The sequence below is a fragment of the Misgurnus anguillicaudatus genome, chromosome 17, assembly GCF_027580225.2.
Source record: "Misgurnus anguillicaudatus chromosome 17, ASM2758022v2, whole genome shotgun sequence".
In the NCBI taxonomy this organism is placed as follows: Eukaryota; Metazoa; Chordata; class Actinopteri; order Cypriniformes; family Cobitidae; genus Misgurnus; species Misgurnus anguillicaudatus.
In genome coordinates, this window is record NC_073353.2 from 34150547 (window position 1) to 34172717 (window position 22171).

General features: G+C 39.0%; 2 protein-coding genes and 1 long non-coding RNA gene across 3 annotated transcripts in view; 1 reads left to right on the forward strand and 2 right to left on the reverse strand.

Annotated features, from left to right (window-relative positions):
• The window catches only part of LOC129451665 (uncharacterized), a 197740-nt gene that overhangs the window by 58402 nt on the left and 117167 nt on the right, over positions 1–22171 (forward strand). The window lies entirely within an intron of this gene.
• Positions 594–3923, reverse strand: fkbp7 (FKBP prolyl isomerase 7). Its single transcript, XM_055215031.2, has 4 exons — positions 3649–3923; positions 2878–3029; positions 1028–1155; positions 594–877 (listed from the first exon to the last, which is right to left on the reverse strand). The coding sequence occupies exons 1-4, from the start codon at positions 3873–3875 to the stop codon at positions 716–718; spliced, it is 669 nt and encodes a 222-aa protein (XP_055071006.1). The 5' UTR covers positions 3876–3923; the 3' UTR covers positions 594–715.
• LOC129451648 (titin) overlaps positions 5155–22171 on the reverse strand; it is a 142767-nt gene continuing 125750 nt past the window's right edge. The window contains 22 exon segments of the mRNA XM_073854671.1: positions 5155–6499; positions 6606–6914; positions 8275–8428; positions 8514–9004; positions 9114–9270; positions 9363–14545; positions 14651–15244; positions 15333–15638; positions 15751–16320; positions 16413–16712; positions 16822–17124; positions 17219–17803; positions 17912–18214; positions 18309–18611; positions 18724–19023; positions 19092–19403; positions 19487–20089; positions 20196–20477; positions 20593–20895; positions 20995–21300; positions 21404–21700; positions 21802–22092. Of these exon segments, the coding sequence (XP_073710772.1) occupies positions 6201–6499; positions 6606–6914; positions 8275–8428; positions 8514–9004; positions 9114–9270; positions 9363–14545; positions 14651–15244; positions 15333–15638; positions 15751–16320; positions 16413–16712; positions 16822–17124; positions 17219–17803; positions 17912–18214; positions 18309–18611; positions 18724–19023; positions 19092–19403; positions 19487–20089; positions 20196–20477; positions 20593–20895; positions 20995–21300; positions 21404–21700; positions 21802–22092 (12551 nt within the window). The 3' untranslated portion in view covers positions 5155–6200.

Below are 22171 nucleotides of genomic sequence, written 5' to 3' on the forward strand. Positions count from 1 at the left end.
CTGGCACTTTTAGCATAGCTAAGCATAATTCATTGAATCTGATTAGCATTGCGCTAAAAAATAAAACAAAGAGTTTGGATATTTTTCCTATTTAAAACTTGACTCTTTTGTAGTTACATTGTGTACTAAGACTGACAGAAAATAAAAGTCATGTTTTCTAGGCAGATATGGCTTGGAACTATACTTTCATTCTTGCAGGAAAAAAGGACTTTGCTGCCATAACATGGCTGCAGGAGGATGCATTTTAAATAGGAAAAATATAGAAAATCTTTGGTTATCTCTCAGCGCGATGCCAATGGTCTAATCAGATTCAATGGATTGTGCTAAGCTATGCTAAAAGTGCTACCGCCAGAGCCGGAGATCAGCTGAATAGACTCCAAAACTTTACAAATCAAATGTTTAACTCTAGGGGAGCTGAAAAATTAGTATATTTTCACAAAAAAGTGGAGTGTCCCTTTAATGTTCATAGCAAGATTAGCATGGCTGTATAGAGGGAAAATTTTGGCAACTTTTTCTTCATTATGTTATAGTGGATCTCTTCATATCTTTTAAAGGTGCATCCATTTTGCATGATAGTCAAATAAGTATTTGAGACAATTTTATTAAGAGTTTATTTAGTGGTGTTCTTTACAGTGGAATCCTTAACCTCACCCATAAGACATTGCTCAGAACGTTCAGTGCACCAGCTGCATAAAAATGTGTCAATTATAAGATTTTATAGTTCATCATGCTCATAAACGTTGTACTCGTTTATGGATAAGGTCCCGTCCGCATCGTGATCATTCTTATAGAACACATCTGCTACAACGTCATCAAAATAGGATTCATCTTTCTGTGTGTTCAACTTCTTTGCTTCCAATTTCAAGTAGGTTTTAATCTGTAAATACAAAACCATAAAGTAAATCAAGAACCCCAATTATGCATAAATAACTAGATTTACTTGTAAATGAATTACAACTAGGATGTTAACATTTCATGTCTGCAACTCATACTATTAGCATGCATATTATCATTTGATTTCGATTACCTCCTCTTTCGTGAGAAACTTGTCATTGTCAACGTCAATTTCTTTGAAGGCTTCTATGCTGCGTGGTCCTCTGGTTATGTACAAAAGCTCCACCTCAAAGATCACTGTTGCATTGGGTGGTACAGGAGCTATTTTGTCACAGAAATATAACTGTTAATCATTTTCTTGCAATGAAAACGGGGGAAAACACTTAGTTAAAGAATAAGTCCATTTTCTAAAAAAAAAAACAGGATAATTTACTCACCGTCATGTCATCCAAATTGTTAATGTCTTTTTTTGTTCAGTCGAGAAGAAATTATGTTTTTTGAAGAAAACATTCCAGGATTTTTCTCATTTTAATGGACCCCAACACTTAATGCAGTTTAAAATTGCATTTTCAAAGGACTCAAAACGATCCCGAACAGAGGCATAAAGGTGTTATCTAGGGAAACGATTGTCATTTTTGACAAGAAAAAGAAAAAATATGCACTTTTAAACCACAACTTCTCGTCTTCCTCAAGCTGAGTGACGAGCCAGCACGACCTCAGGTAATACGTCTTTGTGTCAGTTTATTGTTTAAAATGATCCACAAATGAGCGTTTCATATATGTAACACGTGATGTGACCTTTCGACGTCACTACACAATTACGTGAGGTCGCGCTGGCGCGTCACACAGCCGGAGGAAAAAGAGAAGTTGTGGTTTAACAGTGCATATTTTGTATTTTTCTTGCCAAAAATAACAATCGTTTCACTAGATAAGACCCTTATGCCTCGTTTGGGATCGTTTAGAGTCCTTTGATACTACAATTTTAAAGTCCATTAAAATGAGAAAAATCCTGATATGCCCCCCCAAAATAAAACAACATAATTTCTTCTCGACTGAACAAATAAAGACAACAGCATTTTGGATGACATGGTGGTGGGTAAATTATCTGGATTTTTGTAAGAAAATTGACTAATTCTTTAATTTTATTAAGTTTAAAATAAGTTTATTATTGTATTTATTTAAAAATATATATATTTTTTGTTATTGGTTAACCCTGCTGAAAAACAACTGAAATTCTAATGATTTCCATCACAAATACTATTAAGAACCATCAGATGTTTACCATTAACACATTACAAAATTTCTTTATATAGTGTGGATTTAAGGGCGTTCTCTCAGTTCAACAAATCATCAACAAATGGGTGATCTATAATAAACAGCTGGATTGCCCATGATGTCATATTATTAATGGTATGCCCAACATTCTATTGAATTAATAATTATCCTATAATAAAAGTTACCAAATTTTAATGATGAAACAGTACCTTACCAATGTGACTATTTGAGACTTTTCTAACAAGACAACAGCACATGTAATACAAGTGACCAAGTGCTTATTCTAAAACTTGAATACAAGTATTTATTTATGTGCATACACTGTAAAGGCCTTGTTGTGATACACAACATTGTTTTTAACTATATAGTAATTATAATGATTCAACGATTTTGACAATCTCATGTATTTTGAATCAGTTAAAATTGATTAAATTAACATGGATTAAGTGCCATGCTTTAAAGTCTGAAGTGGATGTTGGTCCAACTTTACAAACGCAAGTGTCATGGCGCCCTCTGTCGGTTGGGAATAACAATGACATGGACACTTTTCACTGTTACTTTAGCTTTCTATGCAAAATCCAGTCATTTATACCCATTATAGTTTCCATTAAAACCAGTACAATTCCCATTATAATCAATAACTACAAATAAATGTAAAATCTGAGACTTTGTATTGTTGTTTCAGCAGGGCGTAAAGATAAAAACAGCGCCACCGCTGGTAAGGAGCCACCCAACCCTACTTCACATGTTTGAGGGGGCAAGACTTACCTTTGCCTTGTGCGCCGTACGCCAGAGAAGGGGGAATCGTAATTTTTCGCTTTTCACCAGGACACATTTCCTTCAATCCTAAATCGAGACCTTTAATAACCGCTCCAACGCCCAACACAAACCAATGTGGGTGGCCAGTTTTTGTGGAACGACTATAGAGAATAAAAACGAATACACAGCGTTAAGGCCCATAAACACCAAGAATGTATGCTAGAGAGATAATATAGCGTCCACATGAACCAAAGATAACATTATGTTTATTCTAAAGTCGAGTTTCAGATTTCAAATGCGCTGGCCCTTTAAATTCGAAGTGCCTGATTGAGATTTCTGATTGGCTGTCAATGTTTTGTCGTTCATCCTACATTAAACACTATTGTAAATTTCCTATTTACTAAAGTAATTTGTACACGGTAGTAGTATATTATAGTAATTAATTACTACAATGTTATGTAGTAGTATGTTGTTGTATTTACTTGTGAATTGATTAATAGTAGTAAATACTGTTGCATATTTTGGTAAGGTTTAGCACTATCAAGAAGTTTGACTACATAGTATAACGTACTTTAGTATTTACTATAGTAAACTAAGTTGTTTCATATGGGATCAGCAGGGAAAAAATCGCTATATAGTACGATTTTAAACCGTTAGTTATCGCCCTTCGTGTTATGGGTCTTGAGTTTATATCGTTAACTTTATGAGAAGTCATATAAAGTAAATCGTATGCATCTCTGTGTGTATAAGTCAAAAGTTCGTTTGTAAAAGCGTGCATACCTGCAGTAGAACTTCGATCCATCCTTGGCAAGATATCCATCATAATGCGCGTTCAACATGTCCCCTCTTTTGGCTTTCTGCGTGCAGTTTTCAGGTACAAACGTGACCTCGATTTTAATTTCGTCATTTGATTCGTTTGCACGAACGACCCAAATGAAGGTACTCAGTGTTTGCAAACACAAAATTAAACAAACGTAAAAAGTTGAGCGCTGGGACATCTTGCACATCTGTCGGCGTGGCGTCGGAGGCTGGGCAGCTGAGCTGACGCGGCATTGCCGCCCACTACTCAGGTTTCATCTAGAAACTTTCTGTTTTCTTTGGGGGTGTGCATTTTGTTTACACACGTGTGTCGTTTGTGTAAATGATCAATTTGTTGTGTTTTACCGGGGCACTGCAGTATTTCAGTCATCACAAAACGGTATCTTGTGTTATCATTGCGAACGTCAATTCATTTGCATTTGAGTTAATGATTTAGGCTAAAATTACTGAAACTAGCCTGTTGCATAAACTATTTTTTCCACATTAAACTAAAATACTGAACTAATATAATTATAATTCATTACTATTTTGCAGTACACACCTAATTTTTTAGTTGGAATATTCTGGGAAAAAATCATTTAAAAAATAATTATAAAAAGGTATGATGTTTTTTGTTTGTTTATATTTAGAAATGTTTTTTTTTAAATAATTATAGAATAAATAAAATATATATGTTTCAACATAAATATATAAATTCAAAGCCACAAGTCTGAAGTTGCTTTGAAACTTTTAGTTGCTGCACCACCCAAGGCCACTAGGGGACAGCAATTCTCTACAGCTGATTTCTTAAAGGGATCGTTCACCCAAAAATGAAATTTCTGTCTTCATTTACTCACTTTCATGTTGTTACAAACCCGTATTATTATTTTTGTTCTGATGAACACAAAGGAAGATATTTGAGAAATGTTTGTCACCAAACCGTTCGTGGACCCCACTTACTTCCATAGCTTTTTTTCCTACTATGGAAGTGAATGGGGTCCATTTCTCAAAATATCTTACTTTGTGTTCATTCAGAACATAAAATAAATTTATATGGGTTCGTAACTACATAAAAGTGAGTAAATTATTGACAGCATTTTCATTTTTGGGTGAACTATCCCTTTTAAGGTCAAATTATAACTCTCATAATGGATGTTTTTTTCATGAACCTTCATCATAAAAATCAAAGTTTGAATTAATAAGAGTGTGTGCATTGACCTTATGTGACAATCTCCTGTTATGATTTTTATGACGCACATCATTGTCAAAAATTAATAAATTACTGCTCCTACTTAATTTAATTAAATTTAGGTTTGATTAGAATTTGATTATTAAATATTAAAATAAACTGCAGAATGTTCATTAAACATATTTAATACCAGTATAATTTTTATGTCTTTCAGTCCATTTCTGAAAGCTCTGTAGCATCTTATATGTAAAATGTCATATTTACGTATCTAATAAGAAATAATTTCAATGACACAAACATTTTATGGTGCTGAAAACATGCTTTATTAAAACAATAATTCATTAAACTCAAGGAGGCTGAATATATGGGTAATACTACATCAATTATTTCTAATAATTCAATGTGCAGGGTATTACATTCATACATATTTTTCTTTTCTTTGCATAGCACATGAAGGCTCTGCGGTACGTTGCCTGATGAATACCCTGACTACTGACAAACCGAGATTCTAATGCTAACACACACACAAACACACAAAATATAACCTAGCAATCCTCCAAGAGTTGGCACGGCTTCTGCCTGAGAAGTACTCGAATCGATTTTACATTAAATGGCCAGGTGATGTTACTTCCTAAAATCAAAATTCAAGCAGTCCTTTGTCAGAAACCGCGCACAAACGTTATCATGAGCTCGTTGTGCAGGCCGCTTGCACATTGAGCGTGTCATCAAAATGGCGGTATGACTTTGTCAGTCTGAGCACAAGGCCTAGTCATGTTGCTTACATGAGGGTATTATGCAAACAACATTCAAGGTCTTACGTTCAGGTCTTAAATTCTTGTGTGCTGCATTGCTGCACGCACAAATGCACAGTGCATAACTTTGTCTTGCTGATTTTAGTCAAACTTCAACAGGGAGCCTCTCTACCTGTTGAGGCAAACTTAAGACTTCAACTTACTGTTGAGGCACATAGTTTCGTTTCGTTTCGGGTTTAACAGGGTATTCGTTTCGTGCGAAACTTTCTCCTGTTAAACATTTAGTTCCATTTGTTTGTCATAAATAACAATGCATACATTTTCCATAACCGGTAAATTCGGCTATATACATTATGTACATGTCACAAAATGTTGCAGAACCTCTGGTCATAATCATCCAATATGGCACATTTTATAACAACTTTAGACTTTAGTCTAGTTTGGCAAAAATTTATGTCAAGTTTGGTATAAAAATAGTTCATATTTACAAGAACAGACATCTAGAAGAGTTTCTTTTTTTCTCATTCTATAAATAGAAAGGTACTGAATGAGGGAAATGGGGTGAGGGTTGTATTACTATTATATAATTTTTTTTACATAGATCGAATGCGGACATTAACAGTGGTGGTATCTGATCCGAACTCATTGGACAGTTTCAAGGTGTATGCTCCAGCATCAGTCTCTTTCACGCTACTTATAACAAGAGTGGTGAGATCTTCAGAATTTTCGATCCGGAACCTTCCGCTCCCCTCCTTGCTGGACAGTGTCTTTCCTGAATGTATCCATTCTACGGAAGGGGTCGGGTCTCCGATAAAAGCACATGCTACAGTCAGGACCTTTCCGGACTCGATGCTGATATTCTCAGGGGCGGCTTCTATCTTTGGTGGTATGCCTGTTCGAGACAGAAAAAAAATGGTTTTAATAACGTTATAGCTATAACGTGTCAGTGCGCTTTAAGTGCTTGATGCAAAGATGCAATGAGTGAGTGCCCATCTCACCTTTCAGGCCACGAGTAATTGCTCTGATGGATGACCCCTCAACATGCGAGTGACTGGACATTGCCATCATACTGCTGGAACTCATAGCCATCATACTGCTAGAGCTCATAGACGCCCTCGCTTCAGACGACATGGAGGACATGCTAGATGCTGACATGCTCTCAAATTTAACCGCAGACATGCTGCCGCTGCTGAAGGATGTCTCTTGCATTTTTGAAATGGCATGCTTGGCAGATAAGCTGCCTTGGATGCTGGTAGCATCAGAACTTCTCTCCATAATTACCATTTTGGCAGGTTCCTCAACCAGAGCTGTGAAGTAAATGACCATCATTGAAACAACTACTTTCATAAAACGGTACAGCAGGCAATTTAACTTTTGCAACTGTTCTCCATTGTCAACAATGGAGTCAAAGCAAATTCTGTTGTAACATTTATGGTAACCAGTAGCTCTCTAAGTTGAAACAGACATGCCGATTTTATCTTTAATGAACGTTCTTTTTTTAAGGCTAAGTATAAAATACAGAATTGATATTATTTTTTATTTTACTGTATTCTCGATAAGGGTTGGAAAATTCTGGGAACTTTGGAAATTTTTACTGGAAATTACATAGAAATATATATGAGAATTGTGACATATGGATGAGGATGGATGAGTCAGATCTTGAGGAAGCTAATGTTTGTATGTAATATAGTTTGGATAAATGACCCAAAATATACAAATAATTTCCTTTAAGTTTCCAACTTGGAATATTTCCAAAATTCCCGACCTCGGCAACCGTATTCTCGATTAAAGGCGGGGTGCATGATTTTTGAAAAACACTTCGGGCCGACTACCAAAACACACTTGTAGCAAATCAGCAGTAAGGGGTGTGTCTACTAACCGTCATCGTTGCCTGGGCTGCGTATGTGTGGGGCAGATCTATTAGAAGAAGGTCCAGATTCCATTGGGGTAGGGGTGTGTTTGTTTAGGTGATTTCAAATGTCAACTATAGGCTTGTTCGACTTCATGCGGCGCCGCAAGAACCGACAGCCGGACGACGTCAAAGCACCGCCAGAGCGAGACGAAATTAGACTTCGTATGATTTTTCTAATCATTCTCGCGGTACTTTGACGTCATCCGGCCGTCGGCTCCTGCAACGCCGCACGAAGTCGAACAAGCCTATTGGTTTTTAGAGATCATGCACTCCGCCTTTAAGTTATTTATCGTTTCAATTATTACATCTAAATCATTTTGATACATATTAATGTGATAACATAACACTGTAAATGTGTCCACACATGATGCTTTGTTACCATATACCTTGGGAGAAAGTTCAGCATGCAGCTTTCAGATGTCAAATAGTCAAGAAGTCAAGATTCAAGATTCAAATCAAGGCAAGAATCAAATGCCAAACGAGAACATGAGCATTCGTAGTATGGGAGTGTGAATGGTCAGGTTTTGTTAGTTTGATTGGTGAGCATCAATTTATATTCTTTAAATCAATTTATATTCTGGAGATGTATTATCATGCCTTTTATGTAATTTTATTTAATAGGGCATGGTAGAAATGGCTAATAACCTCTGTAACAAGGTTAAGTTATTCTCAGGAATGTATGAAAACACATCAAAGAGGTTGTTAGTGTAAGAGTGTTAGCTCATTCTTAGGAAGAGATCACAAAAACAACTTACTAAGCACATTCAGTGATACTGTTGCGGAGCACTGTCCATATTTGTTCTTTGCTATGATTGTATATTTTCCACTGTCTTCAATGGCAGCATTGTGAATCTCAAGTTTGTAGACACTCTTAGACCGGCTTAGTTTTATGTTTGATGTAACTGTTACCTGCAAGCGTTGAGAATGAAATGAGAGGTTAAAGGAAAAACATTTCAAACAATCCCAATATGATTTCATAAGTCAAGCTACTCACCAATGTGTTATCCTTGAGCCACTCAATGTCAGTAGGTTCACCAGTGATTTCACAGGAGAAAGTGACATTTTGTCCCTCATTAACATTCTGGGAATGTGGTTGCACAAGGAAATTTGGTGCAGAACGCATTTCACTGATGGTTATGTCAAACTGGCACCTGACCACACCATGCTCAGTTCTGGCCTCACATGTGAGAATTCCCTGGTCGCGGTGGCTGACACTTTTAATTGTCAATGTGTGTTCGTTGCCTGACACGCCATATCTGTAGTTTTCCGAATTTGATAGCTGAATTCCATTCAGGATCCACTTCACATCAGATGCCCCTGGGATGCTCGCTCGTAGTGTGACAGTCTGACCCTCACTCATTTTCACTTGGGTTTTTGATGCTTTGATTTCTTTAAAAGACTGCACTTCCTCATAGGCGATTTCTTTTTTCAGTAATTGCTCAGTCAGTTCAGTTTTTCTTTCCAATGCAACTGCTGACGTTTTTGCTTTAATGAGACAAAGACAAAATTACTTCCAAAACACATTAGGACATGCAAAATTGCACACAATTATAACCACTAAAAATAAAAAGTATTTTAAAGAACATTTTTATACCTTTAATGGTAACGGTGCATTTTGTAGTAACTGATCCAGCAGTGTTTTTGGCTGTACATGTGTACACTCCACTATCAGCGGCATCAGATTCATAGATTTCAAGATGTGCTGAACCATGTTCTTCATAGATTTCATATCTTCCTCCCTGAGTGAGTATCTGTGAGAATTTTAAAAAGTGTTAGAATTTAATACATTCATCTATTTGATTACAGAAATGTGTAGATACAGGAAAAATAAACTTGCACATACCTTTCCATCCTTCATCCAGGTGATCACTGGTTTAGGTTCACCAGTCATTTTCACTGTAAGCTTTATAATAGAATCTGCGGAAGCTGATATGTCTTTCAGTTCTGATGAGAAAACTGGTTTGGATGTAGGTGATTTTGGTGTGGGTGGAGACTTTACTCTCGGCGGAGATTTGATTGGCTCAGGTGATTTCATTCTCAGTGGAGACCTAATTCCCATTGGTGATTTTATACGGGGAGACTCTGGTGACTTTACTCTTGGAGGTGAAGCAACAACTTTTTGTACAGGTGTTGGTTTACGAACAGTCAGACTAAACTGTGCCTCCTGTTTACCTTCAGCATTCTCTACCACTACAGTGTAATTACCTCCATCTGAAGTTTCAACTTGGGTAATCTCGAAAGTAGATTTATATTCCACTGAGGTAATATGGTGACGATGAGATGACACAATTACTTGCGCCTCTCGTAGCCATGTTACAGTGGGTGCAGGATCTCCATTAACATCACACGTGAATTTGACTGATTCTCCCTCTGATACTGTGAGTGACTGTGGTTTAGTTAGAATTGAAGCTGGAAAAGTAGACTTCTTTTTCTCCACCACCTTTTCCTCTACCATTGTCATTTTTGTAGCTTCAAGTGCGGTTGAAGATGTTTTCTCAACCACGACTTTCTCAACTGTGGTCACTTCCATAGCTTCAAGCTTGACCTCAGATGTTGCATACTCCTCCTTAACGACAGTCTCCATGGTCTTACTTTTAGTTTCAGATACTGCAACTTTTTCTGATACTGCAGCTTCTGATGTGGTTGCGGCTTTGGTTGTGGAAACCTGATAAACATCAGTTTTTGTCATCTCAGGGACAAAGGGTGTTGGTGGTTCCTCATCTTTGCGCTGTGAGGCATATGCAGAGAACACGCCTTCAGCTACATCAAGAGTGGCATAGTCAGAGGCCTCTCCCTTTGCGTTTGTGCAAACAACACGATAGGTGCCACTGTCCTCTTCCTGACAATCAATTATTTGAAGAGACAAAACACCACTCATGTTAAACATGCGGTATTTTCTGCTTTCTTCAATCTGTAGCCCATTGTGGTACCATTTAATCTGTGCATCTGGCTTAGATTGAACATTTAGGGTAAATTTGGTGTTTTGACCAACTGGCACACGGTGTGAGCGCATTCTTACAGTCACTCTGGGAGCATGGTCAAGGCTGAAAGGCTCCTGGGTCACAACTTCAAACTTCCTCTCAGTTTTTAATGCTTTCTTTTTGGACTCATACCTTGACATATAATCAACCTTTGTTGACAGGTCTTGTGTAGAGGCTGCCTTTTCAAATGAATCGAGGCTGGGGGAACGTGGGCGTGTCTTTTCCGGTGAATATGTTCTAGCAATTACCACTTCTTTTTCAGCCACAGCTGCAGAAAGTTTCTCAGATTTAGGACGAGTCACTTTGACATAGCCAGAAGAAAATGATGTAGAAATATCAGTTGCTGCTCGCTCGCTTGATGCAGATACAGAAACTTTTGTTTTCTCTTTTCTTTTCACCTTTGTTTTTTCCTCAAACTCTATGTGCTGTAGTTGGGTCTTATAGGATGTCAATCTTGTGGTGGTAGTTACTGACCTAAGCAGTTCATGATCCTCTTTTTCTTCATATAATCTTTGCTTTTCTCTTGGAGGTCTGTATGTTGTCTTATCATGACGTTGACGCAGGTCGATATAGCTTGGACCTGCCTCGTATTTCGAGGGAATACGATAAGAGTCGTATGTTGGAACTTCCTCTTTTTTCTCCTCATCATCATATACAACTCTCTTTGGTGGATGCTGTAGTGCAGAGAGTTCAAAGCGTACAGGGCTCAGACTTGGTGGGGAAGCAGAATAGCCTAACGCAAGTTCATCCTCAAGTTTAAGCCTTTCCTCTTCTGTTCTCTTCATTGACAGGTAATCCTTAACTGGAAGAAGCAGTTCCTCATCAGAAAGATCTCCAAGAGAACGTCTCCTCATTCTGTAGTAATACTCCATTTCTGGAGAAGGTGTGCGGTGTCTTGCTGGTCTTACAGTCTCAAGATCATCCTGTGAAACTGGAATATGCCATCTGTGCTTGTATTGGTCTTTAATTCTTGGCATGGGTACTTCATAGAACTGATCCCATCTTGACAGCCGGATACGTTTGAGTCTTTTCTGGGGGAATTTTTCCATTGGCTCTGGGAACTCATATTGATCACGAAGCTTCTTGTACCACTTCATATCAGAAAATGGCACAAAGTGCTTGATTTCCATATCCTCCTCAAGAGCAGTAGGTCCAACAACACGTGGTGGAGGGACATCATATGGCATTCTTAACCTTTTTTCCTCGGCTCTCTTCCTTTTCTCCTCTTTCTCTTTGGCTTCCTCAGCTTCACTTTTCACTTTCTTGGTAGTGATTGCTGGCTTGAACATGGTTGCAGCTTCTCTTAGTGCTTGCTGTGCAACTGGAGTAAGTGGGGTAACATCTGCACCAGCAAGAATCTGAGTTAGTCTTACTTTCTTATCAATCTCTTGCTGTTCTTGTTTTTTCCTCTTATCCTCCTCACTCTCAAATTCCTTCCTTACGCGTATCACACGTTCAACTTTGAGGGTGGCTTGGCAACTTGCAGACCCAGCTGTATTAGTTGCAATGACTCGGTATGTGCCAGAATCCTCTGGAAGTGTATCTTTTACGTGCAAGACATAATAATCTAAGCCTTCGTGGACAACTTCAATTTGTGGACCAAATGCCAAAGGCATGCCATCTTTCTCCCATTTCAATGAAGGATGCCCTGACACTCGCATTTCAAAGCGTACACTCTGCCCTTCTTTGCATTCCAAATTAGCGAGAAGACGTTTGAACATGGGTCTCAGGGTGTTATCAGCAGGAGCAGGGCGAGGAACCACTGTGAGACGAGCCTTGCAGCTGTCTTCACCAAATCTATTCCGTGCCACCACAGTGTATTCTGCAGCATCATCTGGATCAAGATTATGAATAATTAACTGATACAGGCCCTTGTCAGTGATAAAAGTGTATTTCTTGTCATCATCTCCTGGCAAAATCTTTTGACCAGTTTTTAACCACAATACACGAGGTTCGGGATGCACTGTGATGGTGACACCGAAGCGTACGTTCTCTCCAATGTAAGCTGTGCGGTTGCACAAAGGCAAAGTAAATTCAGGAGGTCTTTGGAGTAATCTTGTTGTGTCCACTCTGCGTTTGACTTTCTTTACCACACGTGTAGTGAAGAACTCACGATAGGATCTTACCCCTCTGACAAAAAGCTCTGCATAGGCGCTGTCCTCACCATACTCATTGACAACTTTACATCTGTATGTTCCATCATCAGGTCGGGTGATTCCCTTGATAGTTATGGTAGCAAGGCCATCTTCATAAGTAATTTCGTATTTAGAACTTTCTTCTAATTGTCTTACTCCACAGTACCATGTTACTTCAGTACTGCTATCATAATTGTCAATGTTGCAGATGAATTTAATATCATCACCTTCATCTGCAAGGCTGTGTTTAATTTGTCCTGCAACTGGACCATGTTCAAATGGTGCAATCTTCACTTTAGCAACCGTTACTCCTCGTTGACTTCTGATAGCACCACCACTGGCAACACGAGCAGATGAGACAACAGTGTTCCATTCTTTCTTCGCCATGGCTTGGTAATATCGCTTGTGACGTGTAATCTTGATGGACTTAGTGTTTAGCTGTTCTGTGTTCATTGTCAGCCAAGGATGATTCAAAGCCTCAGCAGCAGTCATACGATGTTTACGCTCTTTGGTAAGTAGACGGTCCACAAAGTCTAGTGCCTCAACACTTACATCCTTAAAGGCTTCATCATCAAAACTGTACTCTGCATTTGAAATGCTCTCAATCATTTGCTGATGTGTTTCAGCAGTGAATGGATTAAGTCCACTGAGAAGTACATACACAAGGACACCCACGGACCACATATCGGTTACAGTGCTAACCAACTCATTTTGATGTATTTCTGGTGCTGCAAACTCAGCAGTGGTAAACTGAATTTTGATTTGCTCCCCAGGTGTAAGGTGTCTTGCTTGTCCAAGCTCAATAATCTTGACGTTAGTTCCTTTTCTTGTGGTATACACTACATTTTCAGGCCTGATATCAAAGTGACCATAGCTTTTGCTGTGAAGGAATTCAAGAGCTTCACACACTTGTCTGATATAGGTAACAATTGTACGCTCATTGAGCTCAAAGTCAGCTGTACCAAGACGCTCAAATATGTCAACACCAGAGGTGAACTCATAAATCATGACCAACTCTTCAGGGCTGTCAAATGACTCGCGTAGTAATAAGAAGTTCTTGTGGCGAGCCAAATTCAATGTTGCAATTTCTTTCTTCACAAGTGCCTGATCTGCACCTCTTACTTTGACAAATTTGGCCATGTAAGTCTTCTCAGAGCTGATCTCAACACACCTGTGTACAATACTGAACTGTCCACGACCAAGCTCTTCAGCAATCATGTACTTGTTGTGAAGATTTTTAGCTTCTGAGTGAGGAGCTTTGCTCGTGGAAACAGACCTGGTATCATCTACTTCTTCATCATAGTTAAGCATTCTCGACTTATCTTCCTTTGTCACAACAGGTCCACTTGACTCAGATGGTGCACTTTGACCAAATCTGCTTTCAGCTATGACACGGAATTGATAACTTGTCTTTCCAAACAGATTGACAACAGTGTAGTGGGTGTCACGAGACTGGCCAACACGAATCCACCTTTCTGCTGTGGTGGCACACTTTTCAATAATATAGTTTGTGACTCTACTGCCACCATCATTGGCAGGTGCCACCCAGTTAAGTGTAACCGAATCTCTAGAAACATCACTGGCTTTGATGCCACGTGGTGGATCAGGTACATCTGCAACATCGAGCTCAACTGTTTGTTGGTCAATTCCAAATCTGTTTTTGGCGCATACAATATAGAAACCAGCATCATTTCGTTCAACTCCATTCAGGAATACAAGAGATGTAAATGATCTTGTGACAATGACTTGATAGTGTCCATTGTTATCAATGAGATCTTGTCCTTTTTGCCAGGTGATAACTGGATCTGGTTTTCCACTGAATGGAATCTTGATGTTAACTATTTCACCGCGAAGGGCAGGGATAGCCTCCTTTCCTTGCAGATTCTTGGGTAGGTGAATCTTAGCAGGGACTGAAAAACAGATGAAGTCATGTTGAAACTCTCTGTGATTTTCCTTTAAACAAGACTCAAGATTTTTTTTTACAAACACAGAATTTAACAGTTTTGGAAGCTTACCTTCAACATCTAAAGAAACGGTAGCAGAAATAGATCCACCCTGGTTTGTTGCTCTGATCTGATATACAGTTGAGTCTTCTGCCTCACAGTCAGCAATAACAAGCTGATGGTAGCCACCCTTAAATTCTTGGATCTTGATTTTTGTGCCATCAGCCTGAATTTCTTTACCACGCTTGAACCATTTTATTACAGGCTTGGGTTGCCCTGTTATCTTGCAGACAAATGTAGCATTGCTTTTGAATTTAACACTCATATTTCTGAGGTCTTCCTTGAAGGCAGGAGCCTGTATATCAATGTCAGTCTTAGGAATGACAGGGTCAGACACTTCGCTGTACTCACTTTCTCCCCCAAGGTTTTCGCATTTCACCCGGAATTCATACATTACACCTTCGGTTAGTCCCTTCACAGAATAAACAGTTTGATGGATTTCATCTGTTGTCACCACAGTCCATTCACCCTTCTTTTTATCTTGCTTTTCAAGGCAGTAGTTCTTAATTTTAGAGCCTCCATCAATGAGGGGTGGTTTCCAAGAAACAACACAGGAGCTTTTGGTCAGTCCAGAGACAACTGGTTTGAATGGAGCTCCTGGCCTCTCTGTAAAACATAAGCCTTAATTTAAGCAAAAATGTCTTTGCAAATTGTGGTTACTACTTTACTCCTGTTTTTTTCCCCCAATACTTACCTAGCTGACTCTTGATGAGGATTGCAGAAGGAGTCTCAAGTAAGTCACTATTGCCATAACGATTTTGTGCTGAAACCCGGAAGAAGTACCCCTCATTTTCAACAAGGTTTGGAATTCTGCATGAAGTGCCTGTGATGGATGATGATACAAGTTCCCACTTTGCATCCTCCTTGTCTTCACGTTTTTCTACAATATAATTAGTGATCATAGATCCTCCATCATCCTTTGGTGCTTTCCAGCTTATGATCACTGAATTCTTCAATAGAGCATCAAGAACAAGTGGACCTTCTGGCACAGCAGGTTTATCTGAAAGCACACACAAATAAATGTTATTTACATTTTTCATCTACTACCGCTTGAAAGTTTTGTAAAGTTTAATTGTTTGCTGAACTGTGAAAAAAACTTTGTAAGCAAGTACCTAGGATTTCAACTTGAGTCACTGCATCTGCAGAGCCAAAGTGGTTGTTGATTCTGATTCTGTATTTTCCTCCATGTACTCTGCGCTGTACGTTCTTAAGAATCAAATGAGTGTAATGCTCTGTATTTTCAATAATTATATTTTCAGAGGGCTCCAAGGTTTTGGCACCATAAAGCCACATGATCTTAGGCTGAGGTCGACCAATGTAAACAACATGAATGCGCACCGTGCTGCCACATGTTGCAAAGTATTTGTCTTTCAGTGGCACTGGGAACTGTGGTGCTGCTTCAAGGACTAGAGTTCCACTGGTCTCACATTCACCGGCTTCATTCACAGCCTTGCATGTGTACAGACCTTCATCTTCTTGTTGATCTGTTGAAATGGTCAGTGTATGGTTGCGGCCATCAGATGTTGCAGCATATTTGTTGCCTTCCATGATTTCCTTTCCACCCTTATACCATTTTATTTCTGGAACAGGTCTTCCAATAATCTGGCATTTGAGAGTTGCTGTCTGTCCAAGTTTGGCAGTCACTTCATCCATCTCTTTCCTAAGACCTGGTTGAGATCCAACTAAAAAAGGAGACACAGTTGTGGTTAAACCTATTACTAGATTTAAGTTAAAGATAATGATTACCTTTGAATATGATATTAACTGTACTTACCACCCAGTTTAGTTTTAATGCCAGTTGCTGTTCTGCGTGGCCTACTGATTCCGGTTTCATTTTCAGCAAATACTCGGAATTCATATTCAGTTGCCTCTTGTAAAGCCCCCTGAGTATATTCTTTATCCTTTGTGCGCTCTTTATTGCATTTCTTCCAGGTGCTCTCTCCAGACTTTCTGTATTCAATCCAGTAACCAAGGACTGGTTTTCCACCATCACACTCTGGAGCTTCCCAGTGAATTGTAATGTAGTCTTTTGTTACAGTCACTGTGTCAATTTCTCCAGGCTGACTTGGTTTATCTAAAAAAGAGCGCAATAGAAATGTTTGAAAACTAAAGTAGTATTAAATAAGCAACAATTGTGCACACATGAAGCAATTGGTTGACAAGTTGTCAGAAGTGGGTCATACCAAATGGATCTTTGCATACTACTGAATCCGATGCCGGTCCTGGTTCACTCTCTCCAATGGCATTTACAACAATAACACGGAACTGATACTCAGCATCAGTGGTGAGTCCACTGAGGGTGTACATTGTTAGGGTAATCATTTTCTCATGACGAATCCACTTATCAGATGACACTTCTTTGTACTCAATGTAGTAACCAATAATGCAAGATCCACCATCATCTTTGGGTTTAGTCCAAGCCAAAGCAGCAGAACTCTTAGTAACATCCATGATCTCTGGTGGAGTACCTGAAGCCTCTGGTACACCTAGTGAATTAGCAATGGAGATAAAAGGGAAGTCTTATTATTTTGTTTAACCATTATGTGATGACTAGTGATAGGAAGAATGATAAGCACTTACAGATTGGAGTCTTTGGTACAATTGTTCCCTCAGATTTCAAGGAGTTACTGATTCCAAACTGGTTCTCTGCAGTCACCTTAAAGTGGTATTCAACATTTTCTTGTAATCCTTTAACTACAAAAGACGTATCAATGACCCGAGAGTCAACAGTATACCAAGCTGCTTTTGATGCTTCTCGTCTCTCCACAATGTAGCCAACAATTTCTGAACCACCATTATCTGCTGGAGGTGTCCAACCAAGTCTTACAGAATGTGCTTGAATTTCATCGATTCGGAGAGGGCCTTCCGGTGCAGATGAACGGCCAATTACCTTAACCTTGATGGATACCGTCTTTTTGCCACACTTGTTTTCCAGTTGGAGATTGTAAATGCCTGAATCAGACCTTTCAGCATCTTTAATTACAAGCTCATTTATATCTTCATTGGAGGCAAGCATTGCACGATTAGTCACCTCCGATCCATCCTTGGTCCATTTGCAGGTAGGAGTAGGTTTGCCTTTGATAGGCACAGAAAGTTTGATGACTCCTCCTGATCTGACTACAAGAACATCTTTGTACTTTGCCTCAAGATCATAACTTGGAGGATCTAAAAAGACAACATTTATGAATAATTTATTAAACATTTTTACACACATGTTAAGAAGTACAAAGACCTTATGATGAGGACAAGAAGAGACCCAAGAATAGACCTTACCAAGCATCTCTGCTATAGTCACAACTCCTGGTACTTCAGCTGGTTCACCTGGTCCACCAGCATTGCAAGCCATGACACGGAATTTGAATTGCTCTCCTTGTGGCATTTGTGTCAAAGTATATTCGCAGATCAGAGATGGTGTGGTGTTGCACTTTATCCAGGTTACTGAACCAACCTTTTGCATCTCAATTAAATAGCCTGAAACCTTAGAGCCACCCTCTTCATCTGGAGGACTCCAGGTCAAAGACACAGAAGATTTTGTGGTATCTGTGATTCTTGGGTTTTGAGGTGATCCAGGTGGATCTGTAGGGTTAAAACAATTGTTAAATTACTGATAATGGTATCAATTAATTTCACCAAAATCTATCAAATGCATTAATAGTAAAGCTTTACTTACCAACTGGATCAGTTGCTACTGCTGGTTTAGAAAGAAGGCTAGGTTTGCCAACACCACGAGCATTGATGGCTGTCACTCTGTGCTCATATTCCAAGCCTTCAATCAAACCAGTGGACCTATATCTTGTCATTGTCACTGGATTTTTGTTAGCACGAATCCACCTATCAGCTCTGACTTCCTTGCGTTCAATAATATAGCCAGACACCTCTAATCCTCCATCCTCATCTGGTGGCTCCCAGGCAACAGTCATGCCATCACGTGAGACATCGAAGACAATAGGTCTGCCAGGTGGTCCCGGAATAGCTGTAACAAATTAACATAGTGATCATGTTATTTTGGAATATGTAGAGCTGTGCAATATATATTTATACAAAGTATATACATATACAGTATTTATTTAAAATGTTTTTCTTACATTTGAAACTCTTGCACAATACAGTTTCTGACTGCAAGTACTCTCCAGTGCCATAGCGATTAGTTGCTGCAACACGGAACACATATTCATTGCCCTCTGTCAATCTGTCAAACTTAAATGTTGGTCTGCTAACTGATCCAGACACAGGCACCCATCCTGGACGATGAGCATCGCGTTGTTCAACCACATAGCTACTGACAGGAGCACCACCATCTCTCTTAGGCTGATCCCAGCTTATTGTAACTGAAGTTGCATCAATTTCATCAAGTCGTATAGGGCCTTGAGGTTCATCGGGTTTATCTGCATAAAGAATATTAATGTTAAGTCTTTTTAAATAGTGTTTTTTTAATGGGGGAGATAAATATCACTATATGTAAGTAGTGAGTATTTATCAAGAATGATGACTTTGATGTTTTCAGTAGTCACTCCTGTTATGTTTTTCACTTCAAGAGTATAAACTCCACTGTCATCGATGGTGGTGTTAAGAATAGTTATTTTAGAGAATTTTCCAGTTGACTTAATCTTTACACGCTCTTGTATTTTTACTTTATTGTCATTGAAGAACCAAGAGCAAACTGGTGGTGGTCTTCCTATGAGTGGCAGGTTAAGCTCAAGGGGTTTGCCTGCCAAAACACTGATCACCTTATTTGGAATAGTTGACAAATCGATCTTTGGCATAACTGAAAGAGGAAAGAGATAGAGTTAAAATGTAAAGATGGCATTCTATGACTATGAGTTTTTATTTATATTATTTTACTACTACAATGCATAACTCTTTGTTCTTGAACTGTCACAGCAGTCACAATTTCTTTTGGCTCACCAGCACCTCTGCTGTTTATGGCACGTACCCTGAAGAGGTACTGCTCATTCTCATTAAGTGACACGACAGTGAACTCAAAGTCTGTGAGTTTTAATGTAGCCACCCTCATCCACTTGTCAGTACCAGCCCTACAAGCCTCAACAATGTAGCCTGTGATTCTGCTGCCTCCATCATGTAAAGGTTTCTCCCACGCAAGTGACACACTGGACTTGGTAACATCTACAACTTCAAGCTTGGCTGGTGGTAGTGGAACTTCACACACCAAAACAACATCACTTGTTTCACAAGGTTCACCGACACCATAGATATTTTCTGGTAAGACCCTGAAGTAATACATCATTCCTTCTGTCAGACCAACAATTTTGAATGATGTCTTGCTGCATTTGGATGTAATAGTCTTGTATGCTCTCATTGATGCTTCCCGCCTTTCAATAATATAATTATTGACAGGTGCTCCACCATCAACCTCAGGAGCATCCCAAGTAATATGAGCAGAATCCTTTGTAAGCTCTTTCATTTTAATAGGACCAGGTGGACCAGGCGTATCTGACAAAGAAAACACAAACAATTGCTGTAAAGACACCACTTGATAGCATGTCATTATATGCATTATAAACGTTAATGAATGAATAGTCACAAGAGAAAAAGATACCATAGATTTTGACAAGAATGCTTGCATCCTTCTTTCCAGCTGTATTTGAGGCTTCTAGAGTATATCTGCCAGCATCGTAGCGGTGCACTTTATCAATAATGAGAGTTGTAGCAGTGTTAGTGACTTCAATAAAGCCACGATTATGAAGATCAACACCAGGTTTGCTCCATGTTATAGTGGGGAATGGTCTTCCAGTAATAGCTATATGAAGGCGCAAGGAACTTCCTGCTCTCAAGCATATTGTCTTCGTCAGTTCATCAGGCAGCTCAAGGTCAGGGATTTCTGGAATTAGAAATTAAATTAAACAAGCCATCGACAAAAGTGTTGGACATTTCTATTTCTTTTGTTCATACAAATCAAAATGTTATTTATATAGAAACTTAATCTATAAACATACCAATTCGTTCTACAGGCTCTGTTTCTGCACATGGATCACTGAAGTCACCTGCTCCATTTACATTGACTGCCGCAACTCTAAAACAGTATTTTTTGCCAGCAGTCAGGTCTGTGACGGTGTGTTCAGTCAGTCTAAGATTCTTTTCATGCACCTTTTTCCATTCTTCTGAACCAACTTCTTGCATCTCAAGAATGTACCCAATGATATCAGCGCCACCATCTTCAACAGGCCGTGTCCAGGCAAGAGTAATACTCTCTTTGTGTGTGTCTGTAATACGTGGAATTGTGGGAGCATCTGGAGTGCCTAAAATGTGCAATTAACATGATCAGGTAAATACTCTGAGGCTAGTATTTCATACATTTAAATATTAAAATATAATAAAAAATTGTTTCCTAAACATACCAGTTTTTACTTTACATACTGCATACATTGACACTTCACTCGGTTCACTATCACCAGCTGCATTCATGGCTGTTATACGGAACTGGTAAATGTTGCCTTCTTGGAGACCAGTGACTTTAAAGGATGTGTCCTTGAGGATCAAATTTCTGTTAACTTTGATCCATCTAGCACTCTTTTTCTCACGCAACTCAATCAAGTAGTTTGTGACTTCACTGCCACCATCACTTTCAGGCTTTAGCCATTCAATTGTTGCAAAGTCTTTTCCAACTGCAAGGATTTCTGGTGCTCCAGGAGGTGATGGGACAGCTATAATTGGAAATAAGGATCATTGTGAACACCCTCTAGTCCAAGATTTTATTATTTTTATTATTATTATTATTTCACATGATCATTAAGTCAGTATACTTACTGAATGAGTTTCTGGCAACAATGGGGCTAGACTGTACCACCACACCAGCGCCATACTTGTTCACACCTCTCACACGGAAAATATATTCAATGTTCTTTAAAAGCCTTTTGATTTCGTATGTTAGAGCTTTGCATTCAGCCTCTATGATAACCCAGTTGAGTCTGTTGGTGTCTCTTCTTTCAAGTGTGTAATGTGTGATGGGGTCACCTCCATCTTCCAGTGGCTCTTTCCAAGACACTGTGCATTTTTCCTCGGATACATTGCTGACTGTTATGTCCCGACAAGGGCCAGGTGTATCTTTAAAAAGAAGAGTGTATATAGTACAAATAAATTGACAAGATAATTAGGATTGAAGATCAAGTTCCTTTATAGTGTGTCTGTGTATCTGGCATACTTACCAAGTACTTTAACATTGACTTCTGCAGTTTTGGTGCCACTTGCATTCTTTACTGTCAAAATATACTTCCCAGTGTCGTCTCTGTCACAGAACTTGATAATTGCCATGGCACGGGTACTGGTGTACTGGAGAGAGTACTTATCACAAAGCTCTAGCTCTTTTGGACCCTTGGCCCAGAAAACCTTTGGTTCAGGTTTACCTCCGACAGCAGCATCAAGTACCAGATCAGATCCAGCTCTGACTGTAACCGTGTCCACAAGAAGTTTGCTGTCCAACTCTGCTTTGGGAGGAACTGCAAAAAATTTAAGTGTCATGATTATTTTGACTCAGTTTAATAGAATGCATTGTATGTTTTATGTGTGCTGTGACAG

Excerpts from the sequence above, each read along its gene's own strand:
- fkbp7 (XM_055215031.2), bottom strand. The coding sequence starts at position 3,875 with ATGTGCAAGATGTCCCAGCGCTCAACTTTTTACGTTTGTTTAATTTTG. Across the intron at positions 1,156-2,877 it reads GTACGGCGCACAAGGCAAAG|CTCCTGTACCACCCAATGCA; the intron begins GTAAGTCTTGCC and ends GTGACAAAATAG. Across the intron at positions 878-1,027 it reads AGTTTCTCACGAAAGAGGAG|ATTAAAACCTACTTGAAATT; the intron begins GTAATCGAAATC and ends TTGTATTTACAG.